We start from the raw sequence: 20,025 nt of genomic DNA on the forward strand, positions 1-20,025 counted from the left end.
CTTCTTCACGTGAGCCAGCATCTCAGGCTGTGTGGACACTGGCCTTTGAGGCATCCTTGCCCTTCCTGAGCTTTTCTCCACAGCTGGAGCTGCCAGAGGACCAGGCGCCTTGAGGATGCTTGTTCAACCACCGTCCCACAGGCTGCCGAAGTTTCGGCACCAAGGGCAAAAGGCCAGCTCCCTCCCTGACTCAGGCCAGCAGTAAGCACAGGCCCACCCTTCCCCAGGCAGTCTCTGCGTGGCCTTCATCTTGCTGGCCCAACAGAGGGGTCTGTTTGGGCCTGAAGATGCTTCCAGGGGCTTCCTGAACCACGGTCTCCAGTGAGTGCACATCCAGCCACTGCGTCCCCTCCCACACCCTCCACCACTTGCCGGGATAATGTTTCCAAGGTGATCTCATCACAGGTCAGAAGAGATGGCCCAGCCCGGGAGGGGGCTGCTGCTCTTGTTACAGCAAACTTGCCAAGACAAGGCTCTTGTCTTGTCTGTGACCGCGGCAACAGGACCTAGTGAAGCAGCCAAGCCTCTTAAGGATGCGCTCCATTAAAGCCACAACCGTCGTGCCCCTTCTTCCTTCTGCAGACCAAGCTAATCTTCTTAGTCCTTCCGGAATCTCTTCTAAAAATGCCCTTCCCCCAGCCCCACCTCCCTGCCCCAGGAATCGGACAACACGCATCATGCGTGTGAGTACTGCCCTGTCTGCCTGGGCTGGTCAATGTCCTTGCAGCCCCAGGGGCCTAGCCACAGCCCTGGTCATCAGGCCACGCATTCCAGCTCAGTGGCTCTATGGCTGAATGTGAACTGTGGCAGGTGGATGGGACCAGTGGCGGGAGTCACGGATGGTGATGCCTAGAAAAGAAAGGGCAGGCCCTCGGAAGGGACTTGAGTTCCAGGCTCACTTGTCTGTTGTCCTGGTCTCCCATCCAGTGGGTGGAGGGCAGCAGAGACAAAGAAGCCGGAAACGGAGATGGAGCTAATTCCAGACAATGAGAAATGCTACAGGGGAAGTGAACAGATGAGTCAAGAAGGAGTTGATTCCTGAGGGTCCTTCGGGATGAGAGGGCAGGACCGCATCTCAGCTGAGCCTGAACAGTGGAGGAGAGCCTCGAGCGGGGCCACGGCTGGTGCAAAGGCCCTGAGGCAGCCAGGCTTGAGGTGTCTGAGGCTCAGCAGGAAAGCAGAGATTGGGAGGAGTAGCAGCAGAAGCACAGGCTGCGGTCACAACGGGGGCTCCAGAGACTCCGGGGAGAAGCCTGGGGCTTGTACTGAGCTGCATGGGAGAAAGTCACCGGGGTCCTGAGCAGGGGAAGGCTTGGTCTCATGTACATTTTGAGACCTGAACGCTGGCTGCTGTGGGGAGAGTGTGCGACAGGGACGTGTGGAAGCACAGAGATTGGGGCAGCAGGCTCAGCTGGGAGGTCATGTGGGTTTGGACGAGGAAGTCAGACATAGGGAGCAGGTTGGGAGGGACTATGGTGCCAGTGGGTGGATGTGAGGCTTCAGGCAGAAGGAGGACCAAGGATGAGTGTGGGGTGCAGAGCACAGAAAATGGGCAAGTTGGGCGGAATTTATGAATTAGGGAGAACTAGTGGAGAAGACAGCGCATTAAAAAGCAGAGACACCACTCTGCCCACAAAGGTCCATAGAGTCCAAGCTACGGTTTTCCCAGAAGTCATGTATGGATGTGAGAGTTGCACCATAAGGAAAGCTGAGCACTCAAGAATTGGTGCTTTCAAATTGTGGTGTTGGAGAAGACTCTTGAGAGTCCCTTGGACTGCAAGGAGATCCAACCAGTCAATCCTGAAGGAAATCAACCCTGAAATATTCATTGGAAGGACTAATGTTGAAGCTGAAGCTCCAATACTTTGGCCACCTGATGCAAAGAACTGACAAACTGGAAAAGGCCCTGATGCTGGGAAAGATTGAAGGCGGGAGGAGAAGGGGACGACAGAGGATGAGATGGTTGGATAGTGTCACCAACCGATTCAGTGGTCATGAATCTGAGAAGACTCCTGGAGACAGTGAAGGACAGAGGAGCTTGGCATGCTGCAGTCCATGGGGTCGCGGGGTCAGGCGTGACTTAGCGGCTGAACAACAGCGACCAGATAAGCACACTTGGGACACGGCAGAGAGCAAGGGCCCTGCACTCCTGGGCTCCACAGGTCTGTGCAAAGATGCCCCTGCCAACCCGGAAGGATGCTCAGAAGGAGACGTAAAGGCTTCCAGAGGAAAGGGGGCAGCTGGCCCGACACCTCCCACCGCGGAAAGAACTCGTGTGGACTCACACGGACCAACAAACACGACACCACAGTGAACGTGACCGCACCGCAGCTGCCTGGACGGGCAGGGGCTTCACAGAAAAACAACAACAAAACACCACATCGTTTTGAGCAAAAAAGGCAATCACAGGAGAATGCACAAACTATGATTACATTTATGTAAAATTCAGAAAGCGCCTAAACTCGGAAACACATTGTTAGAAATAATGCTTCTACGTAAACATGCTTCTGAAAAACAGCACAGCGGTGATGGGCCCCTATTCAGGAGATAATTATTCCTGGGGAGGGTTGCGGCTCCCAGGGGTGCTGGGGTACGGAAACGGCTATTTTGGGGCTCAGAGGGAGGTACTGGGGGTCTATTATATCCGCGTTCTTTATACTTGGCATAAACATAGACATGTTTTTGTGTGCAGGCTGGATTGCCAGTTCTTTTCAAAGGAAGAGTGAGCTGAAGCTAACAGTGTGGATGGCAAGTGCATCTCGAGTGACGGGAGCTCCTCAGGGAAGGCGGCGCCAGGTAGGTCCCAGGGGAGTTTTCTAGATGGATCACCTAAAACAGGCCGGCGTGTCGATAGGAAGGGCTCACAGCTGGATCTGCACTGAGAAAATTCTGCACTCGATGTGGCCCAAACGTCTTAACACCTGCTTGACGAGTTTCATCTTGCATCCATAACATGAGTTCACGGGTGGATAACAAACTAGACATAGTCCCCTCTTGTCCGTGTAAATCCAATACGTTTTCTCCTAAAAGCAGCTCATTCTCCCCATTAGAAACACATATGTCTTTCTCACGGAAGCCAGCTGAGTCTCTGGCACTCTGGGGTGTGAGTAATTACGCTGCAGCGGTATTTCTGCCTCTACAAACCTCTAAAATGTTAATATGTATTATGACATGTTTGATTAGAGTGGAGGAGGAAACACCTCCCGGGTAGAAAGAGAAGAGGCTGCACGCCCAGACGGCTGGGTTACTGTCGTTACACAGCCTGGTTCGGCAGCCACGGGTTCCGCTGATGCGACAAGCGGACGGCTCCGCAGAGGCCTCGAGGACTGTCTGGCTTGGCGACTTTGCTGCCTTGTTATACAGCCTGGCTGGTAAGTTCCTGATAGTGAAAAGAAGAGTCACTTCCCAGCTGTTCTGTGGCAGGACAAAATGTTAAATTTAGACCATGAAATGGCTCTGGAAGCAAAAGAACAGGTGGTAAATGGCTTCCAAGGCAGATGGCACTTTTAATGGCTGTGTTCACCAGTCACTTGCTGAACCAGAGACCATGGCGGTCACTCACACTCTGCCATTTTCACTTGAACGCTTACGGAATGGGGGGTGAAGTCTTAAAAATAGCTACCATCATTCTTAAAAAGGATCACTTTGTTTCATCAGACAGGAGCAGATGCTGGTGTGGCAAGGTGCTTTTACCCTCCCTACGGTGGGTGCCCACTTCACACTCCGTTGTAACATCGAGGGGTCTGCCGAGGGGTGCAGGTCAGAGGCCCCCCGGGAGAGGGCCCCCCTGGAGAGGGCCAGGAAGCAGGTCCTCCCGGCGGATCCTTTGGTACGGCTTCAGTTCTCCCCTGACAAACTCCACCTTCTCCTTAAAAACTAAAATATAGGATACAAGGCATGCTTTTCCCTGAACACGTTCCTTTCTCAACCTGAAAATTCCAAGGCTTCAGGAACAGTTGAGAATAAGGCGAAGCACGTTAGCTGAGACCCGCTGGAAGGAAATGAAAAGAAGGGCAGCCAGCCCTCCCCGTCTGCTGACCCTCTTTAACCAGCTGCCCGCCCACGTCTGAGTGCCCTCCAGTGAGGTCTCTCCAGGTGAACCCTCTTCTTCCTACCCTTTCCCCAACCTCACCCCTGATTCAGGAGCAAGCATGAGACAGACGGCATCAGAAATTACAGCAATCACGTGAACAAGTGGAAGGAGGAGTCAGTATTCATCCCCTGGAGAATGGACTCTGAGGTCCAGGCAATTGCTGGAGGGTTAGTCTCGGATGGTGCTTCAGGGCGGGCAGGGAGGGGCAACATGTCCTGCCAGCACGTGACTCCCAGGCTGGGCAGGGGGGCAGCGACCGCACAGACCGACGTGAGCCAGTGGGAGACCCCGGGGCGCGCGGGGCCGTCCAGAAGAGCAGTGGCATGGACTAACTTGGCTGTACATGCCAGCAATGCTCTTGAAGAGAAAACCTGCTTTTGAACTGAATGTGGAATGGGTCAAGGGGTTCTCTAGGGTATCTTATTCGAAATCCTAAACCATGACAAAGGCATATCATTCAGCGGTGCTCGTGGCTGATCTTCTTTCCAGCACCAAGCCTTCTTTTGGGTCCTTCAGTTACTGGATCAGAACTCTCAGGGAGCCTCTTCACACACTGATCCTGCTCTCCACCAGGTAGGTGGACGTCTAGACCATGAACTAGGCCTTCTCCATGGAAGCACCTCTAACATCTGGGGCCAGATTCTCCTTCCCACGGGGCTATCTCGGGCTGTCACGTGTATAGCTGAATCCCTGGTCTCTACACCAGCAACAACCACCAGGTCTCAACAACCAAAGAGCACCTCTGGCCATGGGTGAGGGTCCCTGGGAGCAAGCTTCCCTCTGCTGAGAATCACACAGCTAAACCACGCAGGGCTCCTGAGGTTATCAGGCTTTTATTACCAAGCCAAGGGCACAAATAAAATAGTGTAAATCACTTATCTAAAACGGAATTATCTTCTAAATAGAAACAGGATTACTCAACTGTAGATACATTGAAGTTTACACGCTTTTGTGACTTCCCTGTGGTCCAGTGGGTACGAATCCAACTTCCAGTGCAGGGAATACAGGATGGATCCCTGGTCGGGGAACTAGATCTCACATGATGTAGAGCAACCAAGCCCATGCACTGCAAGTTCTGAGCCCCTGCCCTCTGGACCCCAAGAGCCATGACTAGACATCCCAGTTCAGTTCAGTTCAGTTCAGTCGCTCAGTCATGTCTAGCTCTTTGTGACTCCATGGACCACAGCACACCAGGCCTCCCCATCCATCACCAACTCCCGGAGCTTGCTCAAACTTATGTCCATCAAGTCAACGATGCCATCCAACCCTCTTATCCTCTGTCGTCCCCTTCTCCTCCTGCCTTCAATCTTTCCCAGCATCAGGGTCTTTTCAAATCAGTCAGCTCTTTGCATCATGTGGCTGAAGTATTGGAGTTTCAGCTTCAGCATCAGCCCTTCCAATGAACACCCAGGGCTGATCTCCTTTAGGAAGGACTGGTTGGATCTCCTTGCAATCCAAGGGACTCTCAAGAGTCTTCTCCAACACCACAGTTCAAAAGCATCAATTCAAAAGACAGCGCAGGCACCGCAGAGAAGGAGTCTACGTGCTACAACTGAGACCCAACACAGCCAAATGAATTCATATTAAAATCGATTTGAACACGGAGCAGTCTTCACGGGGAGATGATCCTCTGAGGCTCTGAAACCTTTGCTGGCGATGCCACTCGGTCCCCTCAGTCGCCCTCCCCCCACCAGCCCTCCTTCCTCCCAACCCCCTCCCTCCTCCATCCCACCTGCCTCAAGTGGGTTAGGGGTCTCCCAGCAGAAAGCACAGACCTCCACTGAGAGTCAGGACCATCCACTCTTCAGTCTCACTGGATCTCATTCCATGGGCTGCTGATAGTGGTTAAAAACCCACTCTGACACACACTACCTGCCCTCGGTCTCTTTCAAGTCTTGGTTTCCAGAAAGCATCCCAGGGAAACGCTGGGAAGGGTTTCACCATGGGCACGGGCAGTCCCTCTCAAATGCCTTCCGCTGACGTCAAGATGAGCAAGCCGGGGCAGCCGGACTAGGGGTACAGCTGGTCCTGCCTCCCCAAGAACCGCTTCCAGGGGCAGCCCTGGCAGAACCGCGTGCACCACTGATGCCTGGGGCTGGCCAAAGAGCCCAGAGGGCACCCACCAGGCTGGGGTCATCGGCCCAGACAAGCAGCCCCGGTTCCACCCCTGCAATTATCAGGGTTTCCAGGAGAGAGGGACCAATGCCAACACCACAGAGGCTATTTCAGCAGCCACCTGTTGAGTGCGGCCCCTTCATGCTCTGAGAGCCACTTCAGCAGTTTTCTACAAGATAGATCCATGGATACTGCCTTTGTCTAACTGAATACACATGATGGCAAATTTGATTATAGAGCCTTATAAAATACCAACACGGAAAGACGCCTGATGATTATGTTGCTTTATAAATCACACGAGACATGAAGAGTGAAGCCGCCCCTGGGGTACACAAGGTCTGGTTTGGGGTTCTTTCTAAGATTAATTTGCTCAGAAAATAGTAAGTTATCTTTAATAAATGCCAATGGACTGATGGATTTTAACCAAAATCTTGACACAGCTGTAAATTATGTTCCACACAAGAGATTATCCATGCGTTTTATTTATTTCCCCCATCACACCCTAAGTGCGTGTTCACTGACATGCTGAAATAGAAATAACAGTCTGTTCTCGAGAATACAACTTTCTATTGACCAACTAATTTACCAAATTAACACAGAAACACGCACGCCCAGGCCCAGTGTTGAGAAGACCACAACACTTATGCTAGGAACAAGCCCAGAAAGCCAGTAACACTCCCCAGTCTGGAAGTAATGAAACCAGGTTATCTCTAGTTCTCCCACAAAGATGCATTTGTGTGTGTGTGTGTGTGTGTGTGCATGTGTGTGTGCGTGTGCGTGTGTGTGTGTGTGCGTGTGCGTGTGTGTGCGCGCACGTGTGTGTGCGTGTGTGTGCGTGTGTGCATGCGTGTGTGTGCGTGTGTGCGCGCGCGCACGTGTGTGTGCATGCGTGTGTGTGTGCGTGTGTGTGTGTGCGTGTGTGTGTGTGTGCGTGTGTGTGTGTGCGTGTGTGTGCGTGCGTGTGTGTGTGTGTGTGTGCGTGCGTGTGTGTGTGTGTGCGTGTGTGCGTGCGTGTGCGTGTGGTGTGCATCTGTGTGTGTGTGTGTGTGTGCGTGTGTGTCACAATCCAGTGGTGTCTCTGTCACTGATAACAGAGCCATCAATGATGTAACCCTGGAGAAGGAAATGGCCCCACTGCAGTACTCTTGCCTGGGAAATCCCACAGACAGAGGAGCCTGGCAGGCTACAGTCCACGAGGTCACAAAGAGCTGGACACGACTTAGCGATTAAACAAACAATGAAATAATACTAGTATACAATTCTAGGATTAACTCTGGTATAGAATTAATAATCCCACAGAATTTCTATCCAAGTCTTACTGTATCATGTGCAAAACTAGAACTGCAATAGATAGTACTAACTCACAAGACTCCAGCACCTACTAAGCGTCCTCCAAATCAGTCCTGCTTTTGTGACATTTAAGGACCGTCCCAAACTTGCATTCACCAGGACGGCCGGGCACATGCCTGCTGGTGACAGTGAGCAGGCACGCGTGTGCAAGCTGAGGACAACCAGCCGGGATCAGGCCCTCCAGCTCCCTCATCCTCATCCCTCTCCTTCCTGAGACCCTCATCCTGCACCTGAGCTCACAACACCCGTGTCCGCCAGCCCCGCCTCGGCCCCGAGGACTTCGAACAGCAGGCCCACCGCATGGGGGACTCAGAGCCTTGGTGGCCCCCTTGGCGCCCAGCCACGGGCTTTGGTGGGCCCCTGCACAGGCCCTGCCATGATGGGGGGACCCACCCCTCGTGCTCATAGCAGGCCCGGGCCAGCCCAGGAGGGACAGCTCAGTGAGAGCCCCAGGCGAGTCTGAGCTATGTACATTTTTGTTTCATTAACTCGGATACATAGTTCTTTTTTTTTTTTTTTTTTTCGGATACATAGTTCTTTTCCAGCACATTGCCTGTGCTTTCTTCCAAGTTCTGCCTCAGACAATTAGATATTTCTGTTATGTGCAACATTCCCCGTGAAGAGTAAGTAAAGGCTTGCCTCGTTTCTTCAAATGGAAACCTGAACTTTGTTTCACAGCAGGAAATGCCCAGGTTGACCCACTGACCCAAGCGGCCTTGGTCAGTGGGACTGAGGTCCATGAGTGTGGTCTGAGGATGAGCACACCCGGGAATCCCTCCCCAGTGCTCCCAGCACCAGAACCCAGGAAACCATGGACCTGGAGGCCAGCAGGGCCCCACCTGGGCTGCCATGCTGTGGACTCTCGCCAGCCCACGGCTCGGAGAGACCGGGCTGGGTACTTACCGGGGAAGGCTGCGGTCCGCAAGGGCATTCTGATGGGCGCCAGGGTCAGCAAGTGGCAGGGCTGCACCCTGGAGGGGGACGGGCCCCCGAGCCCCTCGGGGTCCACGGAGACCACGGCTGTGGCGGCGGCTGCGATGGCCACGGTGGGGCCGCTGCCCGTGGGCTTAAGGCCGCTGTGACAAGCACCTGCAGAGGGGGACAGGGAGGTCAGCACAGGACGCCTGGCGTCCACTGGAGACAATGCCATTTCACTACGGAGCATTTGAGCACCAAGAAAACAAGAGTGTGGTGACCCCCTTTCTTGGAAGCCCATGACCTGGCCACTGTCCCTGAAGTAAGAGTGATGAGTTCTCAACCCGCCCAGATGCCACCTGGGCACAGAGCTGTGTGCCATCAGGGTCACAGTCTCCAGAGGACAAGCCTGCCTTAGACAGAAGGCTCTTTGCTGCCGCTCACAGTATGAGGGTCAGTAAACACAGCCTCTTACACGGTCACCTCCATTTCTACACAGCCGCTGGGTCAACCAGTCTTCACTTGGTTGAATAGATGCCAAGCATGTTCTCGGTCTCAGGGACAGAGCTGCACGTCTCACACTTTAAATAGCAAAGGGCACACTTGGTGCCAGATTCCTGTGTTTCTGTTCATTTCTGTCTTTCTGTATTTTCCAAGTGCGGTATGATGGCATTCACAGACTTTTTAAATTTAATTTTTTATAGAGCAGGTTTATAGTTCCAGACAACTTGAGCAGAAAGTACACAGAATTCTCACATACTTCCCTCTTATCACCCTCTTGGATTGGGTGCTACATTCATGAACCAACACTGATACATTATGACCCCAGGTCTATACTTACATTATGGTCCACCGTTCGTGCTGTACATTCTACAAGTTTCATCAAAGGCAGAACTAAAAACCCTGTGTGCTCTGCCTGTTCATCTCTGCAAGCCAGAAGTGACTGAACACAATGAGGAAGACATGGTGGAAGCTGAGACGGGCTGAGAGCAAGGCCTCTTGTACCATTAGTCAAGGTATGAAGAATTGATGCTTTTGAACTGTCATGTTGGAGAAGACTCTTGAGAGACCCTTGGACTGCAAGGAGATCCAACCAGTCCATTCTGAAGGAGATCAGCCTTGGGATTTCTTTGGAAGGAATGATGTTAAAGCTGAAACTCCAGTACTTTGGTCACCTCATGTGAAGAATTGACTCATTGGAAAAGACTCTGATGCTGGGAGGGATTGGGGGCAGGAGGAGAAGGGGACGACAGAGGATGAGATCTGACTCGATGGACATGAGTCTGAGTGAACTCCGGGAGTTGGTGATGGACAGGGAGGACTGGTGTGCTGTAATTCATGGGGTCGCAAAGAGTCGGACACGACTAAGTGACTGAACTGAACTGAACTGAACTGAAAGCAAAGGAAATGTTCTTGAAGGCAATTAAAAGTGTTGCTGTAGAAGCTGCAGCAAGTTATTCAGAAGATCTAGCTAAGATAACTCATGAAGATGACTATACTAAATAATGTATTTTCAATGTAGACAAAGCAGCCTTATATTGAAATAAGATGGCATCTAGGACTTTCTTAGCCAGAGAGGAGAAGTCAATGCTTCAAAGCTTCAAAGGGCAGCCGACTCTCTTGTTAGGGGCTATCGCAGCTAGCCCCGAACTTTAAGTTGAAGCCAATACATTCACCATTCCAAAAATCCCAGGGCCCTTAAGCATTATGCTAAATCTACCCTCCTGTGCTCTACAAACAGGATAGCCATAGCACATCTCTTTATACAGGCTTACTAAACATTTGAAGCCCACTGCTGAGACCTACTTCTCAGGAGGAAAAAAAACAGATTTATTTCAAAATATTACTGCTCATTGACAATGCTCCTGGTCACCCAGGAACTTTGACAGACAGGACAGACAGGACAGACAGGACATTAATGTTCTCATGCCTGCTAATGCAGCATCCATTCTACAGCCCATGGATGCAGGAGTCACTTTGACTTCTAAGTCTTATTATGTAAGAATTACATTTCATAAAGCTTCTGCTGCATGCTCAGTTATGTCTGATTCTTTGCAACCCCATGGATTGTAGCCACCAGGCTCCTCTATCCATGGGACTTCCCAGGCAAGAATACTGGAGTGGGTTGCCATTTCTTCTTCCAGAGGATCTTGCTGACCCAGGGATTGAACCCGTCTTCTGCATCGAGAGCTAAATTCTTTACCACCGATCTACCTGGAAAGCCCCTCATAAGGCTATAACTGCCATAGACGATGATTTCTCTGGTGGATCTGGGAAAAGTCAACTGAAAGCCTTCTGCAAAGGATTCACCATTCAAAATGTCATTAAGAGCATCTAAGATTCCTGGGAAGAGATCAAACCATCAACCTTAACAGGAGTTTAGATGAAGTTTGTTCCAAGCTTCGTTGGCAACTTTGAGGGCAGTGGGGAGGGAACTGCAGATGTTGTGGAAATAGCGGGAGAACTAGAGTGAGACGTGGCGCCTGAAGACGTGCGTGAACTGCTGCATGTTCGTGCTAAACTATATGGATGAGCACGGAGCTGCCTCTTAAGGATGAGCAAAGAGAGCAGTTCTTTGGGATGGAATCTACACCTGGTGAAGGCGCTGTAACAACTGCTGAAATGACAGCAAAGCATGTTGACTATCACATACACTTAGCTGAGAAAGCAGTGAGAAGGTTCGAGAGCACTGACTCAAGTTTTGAAAGAAGATCTACTGTGAGTAAAATGCTATCAGATGACACTGCAGGCAAAAGAGAAATCATTCTTGAGAAGAAATAAACTTATGTGGCAAATTCATTGCTGTATTATTTTAAGAAACGGCTGTAGCCACCCCAAGCTTTGGCAACATCACCCTGGTCAGTCAACAGCCGTCAGCATCACGCAAGTTCCTCCAGCAAAAAGGCTACAACCCGCTGAAGACTCAGATGATGGCTAGCAGTTATTAGCAATAAGGTATTTTTAAATTAAGGAATGTACGCTGTTTTACACATAATGCTATTGCACACTTAATGGGCTGTACGATAATGCAAAGATAATGTTTATATGCATCTGGAAGCCAAAACATTGCTTTATTACTGTATTTCTTTTATTGCAGTGGTCTGGAACCAAACCTGCTATATCTCCCAAGTGTGTCTGTTTGTATTTAAAGCCCCTTGCATCCTTTCATGGCTCGATGGCTCATTTCCTTTTATTACTGAGTAATATTCCATTGTATGGATGTACCACAGTTCACCCATTCACCTGCTGAAGGCTTTCCTGGTTGTTTTTAAGTATTTAAAATTACGAATAAAATTGTTGCAAATGTTTGTGTGCATGTTTTTGTTTGGACATGAGTTCTGAACTCATTTGGGTAAATACCAAGGAATGTGACTGCTGGGTCACACAGTGAGACTACCTTTTGCTTTATAAGAAACTGCCAGACTGTCCAGCAAAGCGGCTGCACCTTTTCGCATCCCCACCAGCCACGAAGAAGAGTTCACGTTGCCCCACGCTCCGTCTGCACTTGGCGTCCGTGCTCGGGTTTCAGACGTTCCGGCAGGGGCGCAGTGAGGTCTCATTGTCACACACAGATTTAAAGTCAGGGGAAACCCAGTGTTCAATACAGATTGTCTTACTTAATAAAAACACATTATAAAAAGGTATAAAATGGAGAAAATAAGGGTCTAAAAACATCCCACAGCCCCCCGCCCCCAGCTGAACACTGTGGACCTTCTGCCATGCAGCCAACCAGAAGTTTCCAGAGGCAAGGTCTGGATTGCCAGCACAGTGAACACACTGCTCTCCCACAAGGCATTAGAATAAACGCGTCCCCCTTCATTAAATGGCCCTCCCAAGTCCAGTTATTAACCAGAGCCCAGTATTCCTAGCAATGGACCCACCGCACAAAATTGCCTGTTCACTCAACCAGCCACCATTACAGCAGGGGTTGCCCGGTCAATAGCTCTGTGGGTACAGACTCCGCCGGCAATGCTGGAGACACAGGAGACACAAGTTCGATCCCTGGGTCGAGGAGATCCCCTGGAGAAGGAAATGGCAACTGACTACAGTATTCTTGCCTGGGAAAAAAAAAAAAACGCTATGGACAGAGGAGCCTGGTGGGCTACAGTCCACAGGGCCGCACAGTCAGCCATGACTGAGCAACTAGGCACACAGTATAAATAAGCATGACTTATACGACTGTGTTTAAAAAAAAGTTACTTTCTGCATTTCGTGCCTAATCCAGGATGGATGTTCAGGGTCAAAGCAGGGTGAGCATTTTACGGCATGCAGGGTCAGTTTAATAAGGTAATTCTGAGGAAGCCCACACACGGTGAGGCTTCACACAAAACTCCTTTGTAGTTTCCGCTTCCCTCCTTCGGGGCTCCTGTGTGTCATCTCGCCGCCCGTGCTGTCAGTGGGGTTTAACTCCTGGGCCGTTTTCAGAGTCAGGTCTGCCGCTGTGACGCAGGGCTCCAAACGACTGCGAATCTCGAAGCCGCTTGGTGGTAGGCTACTCTCGAATTTGTTGAATAACTGGATCTTTGGTTCAAAATGAAGATGGTCTTGAAGCAAAGGAAGAGAGAGTAACGAACAGTGACTTGAACGGTTGCCAAGGCAAGAGCATTTTACAGATGGGCATGTGGAAACAGTTTTATCTTCAAGTGATTTTGCTGTCAAAAATGATGATTCAACCAAAGGAAAAAAAAAAAAGTAAACCTTATCTGCCTCTTAAAAAAAAAAAAAACCTCAGAAAGATAGCTTTTAACCTGCTTTGCATCCATTTGGGTACATATAAAAATGCACCACTCACTAGTTAGAGCACAAAATCGACTGCGTAGTATCAGTGGAAATAGAAAGTTAATAATCAATGTTGCCAAAATTACTGTCATAATTGGTGGACGAGATGAGACGGAAAGAAGGGATCTTGTCACCGCCAGGCTCCCACCAGCTCAGCCTTGCTCAGGCGCATCGAGTGCCGATGCCAGAACCAGGTACTGGGTGCGGGAGGAGGAGCTGGTTCCCGGCCTCCAAGACACGGAGCACAGGTGAGCGCAACCCGGGCGGGCAGCTGGAAGAGGCAGCACGCGCCGGGAGGGGAGCGGCTCAGGAGCCCCCCGTGACCCTCGTCTGGAGTCCAGCGCAGGCGGGAGCCACTGGCAGCGTCCCTCCCTTTTCCATCCCCTGGCCCCCCAGGCCAGGTGTTTATGGAGCGTCTCCACCTGTCAGACTGCACGCAGCCTGGGGCAGGAAAGATGAGGCCATGGGAGGCGCTGATGCAAAAGATAATGGCCCGCAGGGACACGCTGCCCGTGGACCCCAGCCAGGAGGCGCGCGGGGAGGACGGGCCCCGCGAAGCCAGCTGCTCCTCGGGAAAGGCCTCTGAGCCGAGTCTTGGAAGACGAGCAGGCACTCAATAAATTGTGTCAACTGATAAGTCATTATCATAACTTGCTTTCCCCAAAGGACTGCAGAGAATCCCTTAGTTGAGTAAATAAACTGAGATAAGAGGTCCAGCCAAAAAAATAAGAAAAAAAAAACTGCTAAGCCAGCTAAGAGATAAGCCAGAAATGCTCTCCCATAAGGATTACTTATAAAATCAATGTTTTAAGCAAAACAGTAATTAACCGTGTGCTTCCCTTGGAGGCGGCCGGCAGCCGCGGGTTCACTGGTCGGGCTCACGGGCTCGTTCTGCCACTTCCATCACGGCCGCCACCCCGCAGCTCCCCCTCCGATGGCCAAACGTGCAAAGAAGCACTGCTTGTGCTCTACTCTGAGTGACCCCAGGGGAGCCACGCGCAGGAGAACCTCCACGGCCCTTGTTTGCAGAGCGTGGGACTCAATGCGATTCGGGGGACTCACAGGGGCCCTGGACAAAGTCCGCACTGACCCCCAGGCTAGGTGTGTCTGCCCCGGGCAGGGCGGGCCCTGGGGCCCCTCTGGCTTAACACACCCTCCCTCCCCCTGGGCGAGCTGCAGTGTCGGGACGGGGGTCTCCTTCAAGCCGCCAGAGCCCACCCTGCGGTCCGCATGGGGGCCTCGGGTCACTGACACACCGAGGGAGGCCTCACAGGACATGGAGCATGGGCTCTGTGCAGATCACTGGCCTCTCCCATCACCAGCCTCCAAACCCAGAGCCTAGCCAGCAGCTAGGGTCTGCTTTTCCCAGGATTCAACAGAAAAAAAAAAAAAAAAGGAAGAGAAAGGCTGGTGGCCCTGGGGTGGTGGGACAGGCAGGGGCTCTGGAACCATCTAGGCTGAGCTGCCCGTCAGGCGCCGTGTGCTCCAGGGTATCCACGCGGGCTGGGTGGCCCAGTCTGTTCTGGTCTCCTGGGTTTTCTCTTCCTCTCAGGCCTGCCCTGGACTCTCAGCCCCGGGGTCTCCATCAGTGGCCGCGTTCGGCGGGGGGCAGGGGAGCGGCAGTGCTAGAGAAGACCCCCGCTGTGTCCCTGCTGTGGAAGGCCTGCCCTGGCACTGGAGGGTCCTCGGAATTTTGACCACCAGCGGGCTGCAGGGTATATAAGCCACTAGAGACCTCACTCCTGTATCCGTCCAGAAGAGCAGGGTGAAGGCCTCGCCTGGAGCATCAGATGCTGAAGACACGGTGGAGAGGGAGACCCTCGTCTCGGGCTGCAGAGGGTGCGTCAGAAACAGCAGGACGAGGCGGGTCTTCTGATGAAAAGGATGCGCGCCTGATAACGCAGGAGATGCCGTGCTCTCCCCTCGTCCACGGCCCCAAAGAACAGACAGTCATCAGTTTCTTTCTTTGTTCAGCAAACGATTTAGCTGCTGTGGAATCCTCCAGGTGAGCTATCTTCCCACTGGTCATTATTTCTGCAAACCCAAGTGCATGGTCGAGAGGAGACTGCACGCAGCGTCCGCGTGCGGGGCTTCGCCTGTGTTCACACATGGAAGGCGGGTCAGGGGTCTTCCGTGACACTTCTGGCTTTGACACGCGAGCAGAGGGAAGGACAAGGGGACAGAGTCAGAACTCAGGCTCGTCCTTCCTGCCCTGTCCACTGAGGGCAGGTGTCCCTGCGCCCTGACCTCTAGCTGCAGGGAATAAGGAAATCCGTCAGCCTTTACCCAGCTGCTTCTAGAAAGAGCAGCGATGGGTTTTGGTATCTACAGGACAAGCCAGCACCCAGCTCCTGCCCGTGTGTTTGATTCTGTTTGCCTTTCTTGGTGTTTGTCGTTCTGGCGGTTTTCTGAAGGAGACGTCCAATTCCTGGTTTTGGTCAAGTTTTCCACATGCTGAGGAAGCAAACCCAGGAGCTGGGATGGTTGGTCACCAAGCTCCCAGGACGCTCTCACACTGCCCCCACCACTGGCCCTCTGGACCAGCTCTGGCTGTGTGTGAGCTGCCCAGGACGCCCAGCTTGTTTGTCTTCTCTGCCCCCCAGCACCCAGGCAGCACCCCTGTGATGACAGAATCTGTTTGCTGGAACCCCACAGGGGTAGCGAGTGGGTGACCCTGCAGTCCAGCCACTGACATCACCCTGCTCCCTCCTCCAGACTGTGGCCCAGGCATCCTAGTAACCTGAGTGCAGAGGGGACTCCGCTCCCCTTGCTAGGACCGCCGGCCGCCTACCACCATGGAGTGAGCACCACCCCTTCCCGAGGCAGCTCTTCCCGGCTCCCCGCAGCCCCCGGTTACACGCAGACCCACAAGGAACAGGGTCTCATACCCACCGCCTCCTGCTGCGGAGGGGGCTCTGACGCTGCCCTTGACCCAGCACCCCCTTCCATGCCCACTTTAGATGCAACCGCTGAGGTGTGTGTCTGCCTCCCCAGGGGTCGCAGAGACCTGCAGTGCTCAGGTCCAGCCCAACCACGATGGGAGGGCACACAACGTGGGGAGGTTCTCAGAAAGCTCTCTGTTCCATCTTTCCTGGAAAGAAGAAAATACTGTCAGGATTTGCCCCCAAGCAACAGTCAGCGGTCAGAGGGCTCCCAGAACCCAAATGAGTCTGCTATGAGGAATGCCCCAGGAGAAGGAAAACTCTCCGTTCAAATCCCCCATTTCCTACCGTCTGATGTCAAGAACAACAGCATGTTGTCTTGGCCTGTCGTACAGGAGTGACCGTCCTCCGAGTCTCATCCCCTCACTGCCCAGCTGGGCTGCCAGTGCACCAGCCTCGGGGTCCTAGACCCGGAGGCCCTGGAAAGCAAGGACTGGGAACGGCATGTCTGGAAGGACCTACGTCTCCATATTCTAAAGGGTCATTCTGTTCCTAAACGGACACTCAGTGCAGAGTCCAGCCTCTGGACCCACGGAGCAGGGTGATATCTGCTCGTGGAGGGCACACCAGTGTTGCCAGGGCTGACTCTGGATCCTCCATCAGAACCTTGCCCCCTGCCCACCAATAGGAACTAAAGAAAGTGGAAGTGAAGTCGCTCAGTTGTGTCCAACTCTTGGCGACCCCAAAGACTGTAGCCTCCCAGGCTCCTCCATCCAAGGGATTTTCCAGGCAAGAGTACTAGAGTGGGTTGCCATTCCCTTCTCCAGAGTATCTTCCCAACCCAGGGATCGAACTCAGGTCTCCCACATTGTAAGCAAGACGCTTTATCGTCTGAGCCACCAGGGAAGTCAATAGCAACTAAGGCGAACCTTTAAGTCCTGGTCTGGAGACCAAGAAAGGAAGCTTCTCTTTCAGAGAGAAAAGCAAAAAGCAGATGGAACCAAGATGGGAATGAACTTGAGCTCGTTCTCTGCAAACGTTACTACATTAACAGCTCAATATCAGGCGCCAGTGGCCTTGACCAGAAATCACAGAACCAAAAACAGATGAAACGGGAAGGTCCCCCACTCCCTCGGAGCCCCCGCCTTTCCCAGGAGACCTCGTTAGCCTCACGCTCTCCCCGTCTTTACACTTAAAATCAAATCCCTCACCATGTGGACGAGAAGTCCATCTATGAACCAAGTCCCTGCTTCCCCATTCTTTGGCCACTGAATAAAGCTAATGCTCCGTGCATGTGTGTGCTAAGACACTTCAGTCATGCCCGACTCTTTGCAGCCTCATTTACTGTAGCCCACCAGGCTTCTCTGACCTTGGGATTTCTCAGGCAAGAATACCAGAGTGGGTTGCTGTTTCCTTCTCGAGGGGACCTTCCCAGCCCAGGGATTGAACCCATGTCTCTTATGTCTTCTGTATTGGCAGGCAGGTTCTTTACCACTAACACCACCTGGGAAGCCTGGCACTGCAGAGATTTCAGTTTCAGTTTTGTTATTTGGCTACATGAACCCAAATGAAAAAGAACATTCTTCCCAGGGGCAGAGGGTCTCGGTTGGGTGAGGGGTCCATCCGACTTAATTCTATAACACAAGCCTGGCTCCCAAGTGCGCATGTTCACTTCTGCTAAGCCCATCTCAGCTGTCTGCCTCTCTCAGTTCAGTTCAGTTCAGTCGCTCAGTTGTGTCCGACTCTTTGCAACCCCATGAATCACAGCACGCCAGGCCTCCCTGTCCATCACCAACTCCCGGAGTTCACTCAAACTCACGTTCATTGAGTCCGTGATGCCATCCAGCCATCTCATCCTCTGTCGTCCCCTTCTCCTCCTGCCCCAATCCCTCCCAGCATCAGAGTCTTTTCCAATGAGTCAACTCTTCGCATGAGGTGGCCAAAGTACTGGAGTTTCAGCTTTAGCATCATTCCCTCCAAAGAACATCCAGGGCTGATCTCCTTCAGAATGGACTGGTTGGATTTCCTTGCAGTCCAAGGGACTCTCAAGAGTCTTCTCCAACACCACAGTTCAGAAGCATCAATTCTTCGGCATTCAGCTTTCTTCACAGTCCAACTCTCACATCCATACATGACCACTGGAAAAACCATAGCCTTGACTAGATGGACCTTTGTTGGCAAAGTAATGTCTCTGCTTTTTAATATGCTGTCTAGGTTGGTCATAACTTTTCTTCCAAGGAGTAAACGTCTTTTAATTTCATGTCTGCAGTCATCATCTGCAGTGATTTTGGAGCCCCCCAAAAAAAGTCTGCCACTGTTTCCACTGTTTCCCCATCTATTTCCCATGAAGTGATGGGACCAGATGCCATGACCTTCGTTTTCTGAATTTTGAGCTTTAAGCCAACTTTTTCACTCTCTTCTTTCACTTTCATCAAGAGGCTTTTTAGTTCCTCTTCCCTTTCTGCCATAAGGGTGGTGTCATCTACATATCTGAGGTTATTGATATTTCTCCCGGCAATCTTGATTCCAGCTTGTGCTTCTTCCAGCCCAGCGTTTCTCATGATGCACTCTGCATATAAGTTAAATAAGCAGGGTGACAATATACAGCCTTGACGTACTCCTTTTCCTATTTGGAACCAGTCTGTTGTTCCATGTCCAGTTCTAACTGTTGCTTCCTGACCTGCATATAGGTTTCTCAAGAGGCAGGTCAGGTGGTCTGGTATCCCGATCTCTTTCAGAATTTTCCACAGTTTATTGTGATCCACACAGTCAAAGGCTTCTGCCTCCCCTCATTTCAGACACTCGGAAGATGACTTTCCCATCAAGTCCTCTCCGTCTACCACAGAACCCAGTCTCGGCGGGCATGTCTGGTGCAGACCTGCTCTGCAAAGGGAGGATTGCAGTCTGCTTGTCTCTCTTAAAACTTCAGGAACCAGCCCTTCCCAAGGAGGCTCTGCTGCCTGACTCGTCTTACTCCACCTTCGTCTGCACATCTGCACACATTTCCACTTGCGTCCTGGCGCTGGGATGCCCTGTTGGCCCCTGATACACGCAGGCTGTGGACACAGACCCTGAAGACGCCACGGCGGTGTCAGAGACCCCCTGCCCCAGGGTGACTGAGGATCCCTCCAGCTCCTCATCCCCGACCGGGGGATGAAAGGCACTCCCCACGCTGATGCTGGCACTGAGCCCCAGGTAGGAGTAGTCCGGCCCCTTCCCCTCCCATATGGAGAGGAGCAGGTGTGGCTTTGACACGTGTCCTGTTGGGGACACTGAAGACACGCACTTCGATGGTGCCCTGGGCCCACCTGGCTGGTGACCCAGAACCTGCCCGCCCTGGGCACAAGCCCACGTGCCTGAGCAGAGCCACCCTGGGAGCCACATCACAGCCCGGGAGCCCCCCGCTCCCACCGCAGACGGTACAGGCGAGCACCTATGAGTTAGCTCGCTCTAAGAGGGGGCTAGTTCACTACCTTTGTGCTCGGGGTAGACATCCTAATTTATTGCTGTTTTTGTGATTTCACGTAACTTGGTGTGCAAGTTTGAATATTCACTGTTAAAGTCAGAGATTAATTACACGGCCCCAAAGAACAAACTGCTGCTAATATTGGGTGATCTAAACATCCTGATGTAATGAACAGTCAGTGAAGAAAAGGGGAGGAGAAGGGGCAACAACCATCTTCATTAGCAAACAATGGGCTGAGGGGGACAGTAACACCTAAGGGGCCGACAGCCCAGCCGCCCCCTCCAACTCCCAGCACCTTCGGGGGAAGGCATGGGGTGTGCAGCTGGGGGGGGGGGCAACGTGTGGGGGGTGCACCGTGGGGAGGGACCGTCACAGTCCACGCCCCCAGCCGAGCTGGACCCCAGGGCAGGCTCAGCAGAGCAACA

At 52.2% G+C, this 20,025-nt stretch overlaps 1 protein-coding gene across 2 annotated transcripts in view; it reads right to left on the bottom strand.

Annotated features, from left to right (window-relative positions):
- TCERG1L (transcription elongation regulator 1 like) overlaps positions 1-20,025 on the bottom strand; it is a 197,229-nt gene that overhangs the window by 146,794 nt on the left and 30,410 nt on the right. For both annotated transcript variants that reach the window (XM_044935085.2, XM_044935084.2), the window contains exon 4: positions 8,462-8,647. In XM_044935085.2, coding sequence (XP_044791020.2) covers positions 8,462-8,647 — 186 coding nt within the window. The remainder of the gene's footprint in view (positions 1-8,461; positions 8,648-20,025) is intronic.

The sequence above is a fragment of the Bubalus bubalis genome, chromosome 23, assembly GCF_019923935.1.
Source record: "Bubalus bubalis isolate 160015118507 breed Murrah chromosome 23, NDDB_SH_1, whole genome shotgun sequence".
In the NCBI taxonomy this organism is placed as follows: Eukaryota; Metazoa; Chordata; class Mammalia; order Artiodactyla; family Bovidae; genus Bubalus; species Bubalus bubalis.